This window comes from Penicillium angulare (assembly GCF_028827245.1).
Source record: "Penicillium angulare strain IBT 27051 chromosome Unknown utg000003l_segment0_segment0, whole genome shotgun sequence".
Lineage (NCBI taxonomy): Eukaryota > Fungi > Ascomycota > Eurotiomycetes > Eurotiales > Aspergillaceae > Penicillium > Penicillium angulare.
Genome location: NW_026623162.1, coordinates 582,089 through 594,943, shown reverse-complemented (window position 1 = coordinate 594,943; position 12,855 = coordinate 582,089). Strand labels below are relative to the sequence as shown.

Sequence of the window (12,855 nt, the reverse complement as noted above, 5' to 3'; positions counted from 1 at the left end):
TGCTTTCTTCAAGTTGAGATCGTCGAACCTCTTCTCCATCTTCATTACTCAATCTAACCTCGGCGAACAACGTCACGATACTAGACTCTCCGGCCGGAGATCACCCCATTTCGGAACCGGAGGGTTTTCAGCCTCAAGCAATCAGACAGTGCAGAAAGCTCAGTGTTCGCCTGTGATTGACTCCACCTTCTCGACCCCACTCGTCGCACTTTTGACTAGGTCCGGACAGGAGCGCGCTTTGCCTCCGGCGCCATGTGGCCCGGATCCTGCAGGCCCTCAAACCAGAAATTGGTGCCGTGCGGGCTTCGGTTCGCCTGTCATTGCTAACAATGCGACAGTTGAGTTGCACAAAGTTTAATAGCTGACTGTGAAGATTGTGCATCTAGACCGAATCAAACTCCTATCTGAATTACCCTTTATACACAAGAGAAGTATGTACTCAATACGTATGAATCGAAGCTTGTAAGTAATAGAGCCAACAGCGAATAGAAATAGTTGAATGACATTCTTGACCAAGCCGAAAGAGGCAAAAAAAGGCGTCTAAACTACAAAGAAACATCAACCAGCCTTAGAGCCTTAGACGAAGGCGCAAAATAATATGCTTTGGCTTTCGCTTTTACTATTTCTAGACTAGACCCGCGGACAAACGAGGGCCGGGTCCAGGTCAGACACATGTCCACGGGTATTGCGGACTCTGGGGACTTCGCTTCTGGAATCGATCGACAAGTGGATCAGAACAGAAAAGTGATAAGCGATTAGACGAATGAAAGTCGCGGATGGTAAATATTTCTCGGATTAAATTAAAATTCCAAATTAAAGGGCTTAACATCATAATTACCAAATCTCCTATTTACTTAGTCCGGTTTAGCGACCACGAGGAAATGTCTCAAATGATATCAGAAGAAGAAATCCAAACGAGTAAATGAAGAAAAATGGGTCCTCTTCTCGTGTTTTACCGCTGACCAATGATTATGCTATATTCATAAGAATCTAGTCATAACTGGAGCTATGGACGAACTCCGGCTTCCACTTCTAGACTCTTTTTTCTTTTTCGCTAATGCGGCTTCGGCGATTGGCCGTTTCTTTTCGGACGATCTTCTTCACAATTCATGGCTCACACTAAGAAATCTCATGAGCAATATTTGGCCCACTATGAACCAGGTCATCCATGTTCATAGTGGCGCTTGTATGGAGTAATTGAGGAACTACCGTTTATTACTGAAACGTAACGAAAACACGAAAACACCATGTAATCTTTTTGAACGATAGAAACAACCTTGGAATACCTAAATTGAATGGATACCAACTCATAATTACAATGCAAAAGCAGATTATTTCGCGAGGAACCTGGACCTTCCGGCAGATTAGCCGTGGCTATTTAACTTTCCACAGTTAAACCTAGAGGTGAAGTCTCGTACTGACGGACCCCCTTAGGCTAATGTAGGACACATTTTACTTTCGGCATTTTAATGTCACTCATAACGTGCCTTGACCCTATTTCCTAGTCGCATTCACTAGCCTCTTCAAGCGTTTAGTGCGATAGACATGTACATAAGCTCTAACTTGAAAGACATACATACAATAAAGGAGGGGTAATCACGCTTCGACCACCGTTCTAGCACTAAAGACACGTGGGATTCGTGACGGATTGCCTGACTGCAGAAGCTCGGATCACCTGGTTAAAGCGGAATGCGCAAATCCGTCAGGATCGTCATATCCTCGTGGGGCCATGGACCAGGCTCGGTCGGCTTACTTCCATACACTGAGTGGGATACTAGTATAGATGGGGCAAACATAAGTACGAATTACGGAGTACGGCGATGGAGACAAAGAAACGAGAAATGAAACCTTTGTCGCTCTATTTCTCTTTCTTGGTATAGTGGTATAGTTGATCGGCAACAAGTTGATGCTAATCTTCTAAACATTGTTTCAGAATTCAGTCTTGTCGGCCTTAAGCTCAGGCTTGTGTCAGATGAACCATGATCTGCTGGGAAAATATATCCCCCCATGTCGAATGTTTCACGCCACTTTTATGGTCCCGCTAACAGTCGGAACAGTCGGAGAGGCGGGCTCCGTGTCTCAAATAGTTAGATCGCCTCTGATAGGCTCTATCGGAAAATCGAAAGTTTATGGCTTCAATACTTTGCACAAGTATGCACAAATGTAAGAAACTGTAAGGAGGTAGTGTTTTAATGGTCTTAAGGCACCAAGATACGTAAAAATAATTTAGATGGGGTACTGTGGAGTCAATTTAAGTTTCTTGGCCTCTTGGTTCTCCCTGAGAAACTCCGAAGAAACCGTTAAATGGTCTTGATCTTTGACTCGCAAAATTTTAGTACCGATATAGTAGCTTTGAGGGTGGCCAAGGAAGATCCATAATGAGCACTAGAAAGAAAACCTATGGAGTGATTGGTCCCGGAGTTATTGCAATCAAGTTCTTTTCAATTTATTTTTTTTGGATTGTTCTTTTCTCAGGCCTTCAAGTCAAGGAGATCTGACAAGGGGGTATGTCATTCAGGTACAAATCCCTATGTATATGACACTCTCGTAGACTCTAGATTATCAGATGCCTAGAAACGGTACATTCACCCCTAAACCTTACTCCGAACTCCGAGCTACGCACGGATCAATCAACATATGATAAATGAATAACTGCGGCTTTGCAGTATACAGGAAGGATTTATTGCTAATAGCTTACATACTAGCCAAGGAATAAAAGTGGCGTCGGCAAGACCCCATACACAAGAAGTACATTTCCCCATTGAAGTCGACAAGAAAATCCAATTTCAATCCTTCAGAATATCACCTCCATGACTCTTATTTTACTAGCACCGACCGATCCAAAAAATAAAAATGTCGCAAGACACCCGCCCCGTACGGAGTAATTAATCCACAAATCAGAAAGCAATGACGTGGAGAGGTATGTAGGCACACCACCCTCATGATCAAGGTCATTCGCGATCAATATCAAGCCAAGACACAACAAGTAGATATGTCCGCGACTCGACATCGGGAATCCATACGTCGTGAGACCACAACCCTGCAACTTTTAGCGGGAAGATCAACTACACTAACTCCGGAGATGTCTCACGACCACGCGGTGCGTGGCCAATCCTTTTCTTGTCCTCCGACCAAGGATCCAATAGGATTACATACAGACACTGCAACAATGTACTAATGCTTCAACCATCACACCGCGAGCCAGTATCATGGGCCCTTAGCGTCCCGCTAACACGGCCCGCGCACCTTGTTGTGTGTCTTCAACAGTTTTCTACTTGTCGTCGGACTGTCAGTGGATAGAGGGAGGGGGGTCTGTGTGGGAAAAAAGCAGAGTGACGCCGTCGGCTTTTGATCGTGTCGCATTGAGAAGTGTTGGGGCAACACAACTATACCACATCAAGAACATTTGCAATTAAGATCAGTGTGCCATGTCTCTCTTGTTATCTCTCACTGTAAGAAATCTGCTTGTGGTATCTTGGCGGGGGTCATAGTCCTCCAGTCTAGAATTCACAAATGTATTTTTCATTCCAAAGCCTAGAGTATTTTCTATTCTTTTCTCGAAAGGCCTTGCCTAAATCGGGTATGAATTTCGGTTGCGCGAGTACAGTAAGATTTTTAATTGTCTAGAACTGTCCTTGAAATCTGAGACAAATCATCCCGTTGATCTGTGTGTGGTTCGCCCCCAAACCTGGAGAATCTTCGACCCAGACTCCGTTAATATTCGGAGGGTTCCACCGCTAATCTGTGGTTCGGCTCCGTAGTAGGTGCGCACTTCTTACCCTGTACGGGTGTGTAGGCATGTGGATACAGCATACCTAATTTTCGCTTTTACTCGGTGATCTCCGTGGCTGTGAAGAAAGAATTGGGTCATAATGATGTTGTGCGACTTCTGCAAAGCCCGAAGCCTTCTGGCTAACCCACCTTATGATCTGATCTTCATGGGGCAAACGGGTGAGGGACGGCATTGAGAGTGGATTTTGATACGAGAATATGCACGGCTAACTTTTGACTGTGTAATTCAAAGTTTTTCTTTTTTCCCTTCGGTCTGTCAAAATGGTGGGCAGGAGGCCAAATCGGCAAATTAAGACAGCCTCGATTCTGCAGAATAATCAAAAATCAATAAGTGAATCCTTCGAACCTTTATCGGGACCCGGAGGCCATGATCTGTCCTCTCCGACATCTGCCAGTGCTGGTAGTGGACAATTACTAGTGTGAACAAAAGTATAAAATCAATATATACATATTTCATTAAGATACTCGGTCAACCATTTGGAATTATTAAGTTCAAACACTATTCCAAAAAAATTCGTGCTTTAGTAGATCTTCAAGGCTGAATACAAGGCTTCACTTCGCAGAAGGCTTTACCTGTGTCCTGTATGGTTGATGCAACACCTGCGCATGAAGCCCAACAAGGCTTTAGGTATCATGACTCTTCATACTCCATAACAAACGCCACTTCAAGCATACGACAGAGCCAATACTAAGGCTTTGTTCAAATGTGGTATCAAAGTCCAATGGACTCGACAACCACTAAAATAGAAGAGCCTCACTCGTTGTTCCACCCCACCCACGCCCACTCACAAATTAATATACCCAAGCTAATACTACAATCCAGCCACCATTAATTGGACGTTTTATTATTCTGGCAATAGGCTCGGCCGAAGCCGAGTCCGACTTGATTTATTTAAAAATTCACCATGGGACGCCTTGTGTGCTCGTTCCCACCACGGTAATTCCGAGTGCGACCGGGACATACGGAGAACGCGGGCACGGAAACCGGAGGGGGGAGGGATTTTCTTCAGCGGCGTGCCCGGGTATCTTCACGTCGGGATCTCCCCGAGCAGAAGAAAAGAAGTTTAGAAGTATAAACTGAAGAGTGCTTCTTCAGGCAACTGATTCCTGAAGAAAGGATGCAAAGAAAAGAAAAGACAAAAAAAATTAGACCTGATTCGGGTTTCTATGGACGGGTGGCCTAACTCTCTCTCGTTTCATATTCTTCCTAACATTGAACATTTTGAACACTCTATTAAATTACAAAGACCGAATAAGCCGCGAAAAGACGAACGGGTAATGGTATTACATATATGCTCGTGTAGAATACACTTAAGCCTAACAGGGCAAGAAAGTAGTCGTGATGATCCCCATCATGCAACATCGCATCATATCTACGGAGAGGTGTGTGCATAGCCTACTCCGTACTCCGTTGAAGTAGTAAGAGTGCTGCAGGTCTATACGTGTGTCCATCCAGTCAACAGGGAGAATGGCCTATTCCCCGCATCAAATGGCAAGACGAGTACACGCAGCGTGAGATCAGTTGGCGCCAGATCGTGGTCTCGGTTCGCGACATGGACTGGATCGGCTGCATAATGCATGCAGAGCAAGCTGTTTCAGGGCATGCAGGCTGACTGATCTGTCCTGTTTTCGAGGTCTTCTGGACTGCGGTTAAAAGTAGACTCCTTCCAAATGAGAGATCGCGCGAGTGTTTATCGTGCATATTGGATGATGAGTTATGCAGAGTTTCTTGAAGTCTGGCAGGAAATGAGGGGGCGATTTACATGGGATATTCTTGTTTTTTTTTCTCTTCTATCTTGTTCTCATGAAATTGTTGGTTTCTCTTCTTTATTCTTCTATAATGGATACTGGATACTGGATATTTGATTCGTCTTTTCCTTGTTCTGCTGTAATATTTGATTTGAAGCAGTAATCAAAGGTCAACGTAGACTCCGGCATTGAGATCACCTCCCGACCTACCTGCCAGTCACATCTGACAGCCCCCCCCCCCCCTTCTCATTATCTTCACAAGCTTGAATTGCTCCAATGGGGGTTTTCTTTCCCCCCTCCATAAGGCGTGAAACTTCTAAATCGCCGATAATACCCGATTAAGCCCCAAAGAACCAAACCCCGCATGTCTCCCCACGTGGCAGTGTGGCTGTATCGGTCCAGCTCCGAGTCCGACCTAAGCTGAGCTGAGCATACTCGAAACAAATTATTGTATATTACTATATCGAACTGAGTCAAGCTACAGCATACAACATACCATACTGAATCTCCAACCAACCTAACAAATACCAAGAAAACAATCAAACCCAAAAGACAATAAATGACTCGCACGGAAGTTAGCGGAACCTACATACTGTATTATGTGAATAACAATAATAAAAAAACAAACAAAGAAGTTGAAACCCAAAAGCTAACTGGATACCAACAAGATTCATTCACACACCAAGAAAATATCATCAAAGCATCATGAACTCTATTATGAATATCATTTCTTTTGCACCAGCCTACCGGATAAACCAACGCAACAATTTCCGCTCCAAGACCAAGCTCGCAGACAATAGGCTGGTAGATCAGCCACAGCGCCAGCAGAGTGGTTGGCAATGAACCTGATTCCGTCGCAATGAATCACGTCCCCACCACAGATGCAACGATACAACATTTCGATCGACCAACTCCAAAAATCACTCTAAAGTAGATGATACGCAATCCGCAGAAAGGGCACATGGCTCTTTCATCACGTTCGCCACATGGATGTGGAGAATATCAATCATATCATTGAACTGGTGCGAATCGATGCCATGCCATCCCGCCCGCCCCAAGGGCTGTGCGATGGGCATTGGGGCCACCCCATCCACCAACCCAACATGACCCAGTCCCAATTAGGTGTTAGATGCTAGGTTATAGCGTGAACCTTGAAACATCAGACGATCATTGGAGGTTCATTGCGATAATCTCCGCGATACAGTACATATTAACTACTGGGGCTGACTCAAAGATCATCCATCCATTTTGACGCTGGCGTCGAACCCCGGCAGGGGGCCGGAAGAGCGAGCAAGGCTAGCACAGTAGCCTTGTGGTTCTTCTTCCTGCAGCCCGGTGATCTAATTCCTGCAGCTATCTACCTTTCTAGAGATCTTGGCGGTGGCGATGATGCAATTGACCGCTTCGAATTGTGATATCGTCTACCTTGAAGTATTGGTTGATGCCTCTTGGCCCTCTTAACATGATGGTAGGCGAGAGAGTCCGGAGTTTCTTGAAGTCCGCATTGAATTATTCAGTGCTTTTTTTGGGATATCATTTGCGAGGTTTTGATATCGTCATTTGTGGTTGGTTTTTCTAATGAGACTTCATGTGCATGGTTAATCTTGTAGCCCGGGGGCCAGGGGTGGCGGAAATTTTGATGTCCTCGCTTCGACTATCTACTCCGGAGTTCCAAGTGCACATGGAAGAAGATAGCGGTGAGAAGGTGGAACGAAGAGCTCGAGTGAGTTGGTAATATTGGATTTTGATATTGATCTGGTGCGTAACAAGGTATGTGAGAGGTATCATGATGTCGTGTATCTAATGTCACTTCATGGATAGAGCACTTGTGCACGCCGTGGATGACACGCTTAATGAGAGATCTTAATAGATACCTAAGATCATCTACATAGAAGACTACGAACAAAGGTTCGATCCTGCAACATTTTGATGATTTTCATCGACTCATTTCATTTCTCCCTGGTAACTTTCCACTAATTACACATCTGTAGCCCGAATCACCCACCGAAGAGGTGGTTAGAGCAAGAACGGGTATGCCCACTGGATAGTACCACCCGATGCAAGCTGCCAAATGGCATGACAATAAAGAGAAGGGTTGTAAAAAGAATGGACTTGAGGGAGACGACGGAACGCAGACTGGATACATTATGTGTTCAACATAACGTATCCATGGATGTCTATGGTATGTCGTCTGGCCAGTATATCCAGGAGAAAGCACAAAGCGAAAAGAATAAAAACCGGCTCAGCCCTCGTCTCCTAACCAACTCACTTACACCCACAGAAACAAATGTAATCAGAATCAGGAGAGCAGAAAATAAATAAAAAGACTCATAGATATAGCAATACAAGGTGATAAGGATAAGGGGAAAGACATGATTAAAGGGGGATAGGGGTCGTTGGCAATGAACAGAAGAGATTTGGACAAGACAAAGGTGGAGCCAAAGCAATTGAGTAATAATAAAAGATAGAGAATAGGAGGTTGTGAAAAAAGAGAAAAAGAAAGGGGAAATAGAATGGTTGAGAGATAGGAAGGAGTCAGAAGTGTGAAAGGTATTAAGACCAATACAAGAAACGAAGCAGATAAAAGCAAAGTAGGAGAATAGAAAAGATAAAAAAGATGGCATCACAATCAAAAAGAACTATATTTCAAAAAGAAGAAGAGAAGAAGAGGGGTGAAAATGCAATCAAAGTACCAAAGGGAGTTTGAGTCGAGGTATGCATCTCTAGAGAATGGGTGAGGGAGTAGATTATTTAGCTCCAATTTCCTCTTCAGCCCAGCCAGGTAGAGAATTTTCATTTTGGATGGCAAGTCCAAAGCCTGAGTGGTTCAGACCACCTAAGCCAGATGAGAAGCTGGAGAAGCTGGCTTGAGGCTGGTGGGTTGTTCCAGTGCGAATGTGACCAGGTTGTCCAGAGACTGGTCCGAAGGGCTCTTGAGAGAATGAGGGCAGACTCACGGCCCGAGAGTGCTGTGCACGAGGAACACTCAGACTGCTGGTGCTAGCAGTAGCATGGTGACCCGGGCCAGAGTTGTTGCTCACACTCAAATAGCCATTGGCAGAAGACTTGTGTTGGTGCAATGGTCCGTCAATGTTTCCATTGGACAGGTCACCATTGCTGGTTCCATTGTAAAGTGACTGTTGAGAAGATTGTTGGGACTGGCCTTGCAAGCCGGCCAAAGTCATAGAGTCACTGAGGCGGTTCTCTTGGTCTTGCGCTTGTTGAGCAGACATCTGGTTCAAATACATAGTCAAAGGGTTGTTCGAACCGACATTCAACACACCGGATGGAGATGATACAGTCTGCAAGGGGTGACGTTGCTGTCCGTTCTGAGAGCCAGTAGAGCCCGGGGCGGGAGATAGAGCAGGGCGAGTTGGGCTAGACTGGGAGCCAGATTGACTCAGGTTTTGTTGGAATCCATTCAAGGCAGGCGTGGGAGACTGAGGGCCTTCCAAGCCATTTCCATTGCGGTTTTGTTGAGAGTTCTGACCTCCGTTTCCAGCTTGACGGGGTGGGTTACCACAGCGGTCCTTACCAAAGTTGATCTTGAACCGGCGGTATTCCTCCCGGTTACGCATGCCCTCAATTGCCTTGATAGCATTGGCAATGTTGGTGAAGTTTACGAATGCGCAACTCTTCTCTCGCAGGGTGTTTACCAACTCAATTTCACCATACTCCATGAAGTCCTGGCGGAGTCGCTCCTCGGCCCAAGCTTCATCCAAGTTTCCAATGTAGACATTACGTGATGCGCCACCGCTCACTGCTAGGGCAATGGCGGGAGGAAGAGGGCCGGAGTGTTTGCCCCAACCGATCTTCAGTCGGCGGTTGTGAATCATCAGACCCTGCAGGTTACTGAGGGCGTAAAACGACGCAGCCGAAGTTGGGTCGATAAAGGTGACAAAGCAAATATGCTTATCGGGTATATAACGGATGTGATGTAGGAGACCACCACGCACAACATTACAAATCTCCTCGATGGTAGTTTCAGGGTGAATATTTCCAAGGTAAATAGTTCGGTTGCCCAAGTTGTTGACGCCGCCAGCGGTTGTGGCCACCGCAGCTGCAGCAACTGACTGTTGGGCAAGGGCATTTGAAATCAGGTCCCGGTCTGCCGAGTTCAAGACATGTGCGTAGCCTGGGGCAATTCCTAGGAACTGCGCGGCATTTTGCTGCTGAGTCTTGGAGACATATGCGCAGCGATCCTTGCCGTAGAAAACGCGCTTGGGCGCTTGCCATTGGACCTCCTGGGGCAATTGAGTCACCGCCTTCATGGCATTGCTGATGGAAAGGAAATGAACAAAGCCAATTGCTTTTTCCTTAACAATCTTTACAGTATCGATGGGTCCAAACTTGCCCAATTCCTCGCGCAGGTCATCCTCCGCGGTCTCTTCGGGTAGGTTTCCAAGATAAACATTACGTGAGGCGCCTGACTGCTGCACGGCCAGTGCAACAGATGTAGGAACCTGAGAGGGCTTACCCCATCCAACCTTAATATCATTTCCCTTGATAGCCAGCTTCTTCAAGATGGCATCTGAGTGGAAGTGGGTGGCAGAGCTGCTGTCCAAGAAGGAGATGAAGGCACAGTTCTTATCGGGCAGAAGACGAACGGACTCAATTTGTCCGCTGCGCACATGGTTCAAAATTTCCTCGGCGCTTGTTTCAGCGGGAATATTTCCCAAGTAGACGGTACGACTGGTGCTCGATAGCATTGCGGGTGACACTGATGCGGCGGGGCCCATGGCTGCGTTACCCAGACCACCCAAGCCATTGATAGGCGATTGGGGGCTCAACATCTGAGAACCGCCCAGGCCATCGGCCGACATCATACCTGTGTACAGACCCGGGTTCTGCATACCCTGGGTCGGGCTGCCCAGTTGGTTATGGGAGTTGTGTACATGGCCGTTCGAATTGGCTTGGGGAAAGCCACCGAAGTTCGCGAATTGGGGAGAGGCGAAAGCGGAGGGGGTTCCAGGTTGGAAAGGACTGCCTACTAGCAATTGAGAAGGAAGGAGGGGGGTGAAGTTCATGTCAAAGCCCGCACCGGAAGCCATGTCGGCGGTCTGGTGAGCGGCGGCAGTATTTATAGCAGGGATATTGGCGCGTCGCGAGCGGTTGGAGAAGCCCTGGGGGTTATGGTTGGAATGATAGGCGCCGTGGGAGAAACCGGTGTCACCGTTCAAGTTGTATTTCGAAGGTGGGATCAGACGCGCACTGTTTGGGATGCTCGATGCATCCGAAGTTTGCATGGCGAGGCTTAGAGGACTGCCAGAAACCAAAAAAACATCCAGCCCTCAGGGGGAGGGAGGATTAAAAAAAATTTTATAAAAAAAGGAGCGAATATAGAATACGAGTATCCAAACAGGGGGGAGGGGGCGGTTTCGAGAAGTTCTCCAAGGAATTAGGGGGGGCGAAAAGGTATTTAGGGCGAGATATCAAGATCACCGTTCAGGGGTGGAGGAGACGAGAGGGAGTCGACGTAACCGAGGGTGGATCGAGAGGGGTGATATTCTTCCTAGTGATGTAAAAAGGAGAACTAAGGGAAAAAAGGTTCGGCGCGCAGAAGAAGACCGGAAGCTTTTGAAGGCGACGTGTCTAGATAGGATACAATGTTAATTGGAATGTGTATCTCCCATATAGGGATATTGGGGTTCAAGGGGAAGACGAGATACGAACCTGCGGCTAAACTTTTTTTTCACACGGTTTGAATATATAAACTGGAAAAGATTGTGAAATCCAAACCAGAATAATATATTAAAAGATGAAAAAAAAAGACAAACGAAGAAGAGACTAAAAAGATGAAAAAAAAAAATAAGAAAGATAAAGACTAAAGATCGAAATGCAGTGTCATTAGCTGAAAGAGGATAAGTGGGAAAAGGGGAGCAACCCAAACAGAACAAGGCTGGGAAACTAAGATCAGGGGGAGATGTACGAGTGGATGGTATCAAGCCAAGAGGAGTAAACGAGTGGATGGAAACAAAAGAATTGAAAGAAGAAGAAAAACGGCAAGGATGCTGAATCCCAGCAAGGTATACGAAGGATGGGAGAGGAGAGAAAGAAAGAAGAAACACGAGTAAATGGGCAAATGGGGGGAGGGAGACACCGAAAAACGAGCGGGAAAAAAAAGGAGAAAGGGGGTCAAACCCACTCGAATACTAGACAACGAACTTGTGCCCATGAACTGGTGGAATATTTGAAAATAAGGGGAGATTTATATAATACTAGTGGAAGGGATCTAGAGGTCTCTTTAATGGATAGATACTTATATTTGACGATATTCAGCCAGATACCAACTATCTATGAGGCTCTATAAAAGCCCCCCATCCTGCATTATATCGTGAATAAACACACTTAGACTCTCCGAACACACACTGTTTACACCCCAAACCAACGTTCCGTGGCTCCTGCAGAATTGGATCAGGCCCCACCAATCACCGCCCGTCCTCCGCCCCTGGCATGCGAACTGGAGAACGGAACTAGACTAGATTCAGCCAGGGAGATTAAATTTACGTGACGACATCACGAGTGTGGAGAAAAGGATAATATACTACGGAATAAGAGAGTATATATATTGTAGGCGAGATTATGCAGCTGCTTTGGATAAACTCAATCTTGGAAGTACTACTTTCATTATGTACTACCTAGTACTAGGTAAATAGTATGAACTTGAATAAACAAAACTTTATAATATACATGCTATGTATAATATACTCATTATGCCAATAATTAAACCACTATTCCACCAATAACACCCCTTGAATATTTCAAACGCACATGATCAATATTCCTGCATATCCCACATATATCAGCACGAGGCGCAGGATTATCAACCTTACTGCATTCGTGGTGCCATGGACTTGCAGACCAAATCCTCCATTTATACTTTCTCCCTCTTTTAATCTCCATTGCTTTTCTGTTTCCATAGACATATTACATCTAGTAAGGCAGACATAGATATTATTTTATTTTATTTATTTTATCTTTTTTTTTCATTCCCACTGACTCATGGTTCCCCTTAGATCTTCGCGATCATTTTGATCCAGTCTTTCTGCCGTGTTGCCTGAGGCACCTGTGGGGAAGTCTGTTCCTATCGAAATTTACCCCTCCACCGGTCAATCCAATTTCCAACGTTACCCGATTCTTCCACAAATTCCCACGGGGCGCGCGTGTGCCATTGAATATTGTAGGTACTCTCATCTTTCATACTTCGGTAGCCGAGCTGCAAGTCCGACTGCCAATCCCTTCCTTCCACTTATCTTGCAGTCTCCTTCCCTTATCTATCACCCGATGACTCACCTGGGCACTGAGACACAAATA

The 12,855-nt window shown here is 45.7% G+C and overlaps 1 protein-coding gene across 1 annotated transcript; it reads right to left on the bottom strand.

Annotated features, from left to right (window-relative positions):
* Positions 1-8,288: 8,288 nt before the first annotated feature.
* Positions 8,289-10,787, bottom strand: N7478_002445 (putative differentiation regulator (Nrd1); the record flags this gene model as incomplete). Its single annotated transcript, XM_056918659.1, has 1 exon — positions 8,289-10,787. The coding sequence occupies one exon, from the start codon at positions 10,785-10,787 to the stop codon at positions 8,289-8,291; it is 2,499 nt and encodes an 832-aa protein (XP_056781817.1).
* Between the last annotated feature and the right edge of the window lie 2,068 nt (positions 10,788-12,855).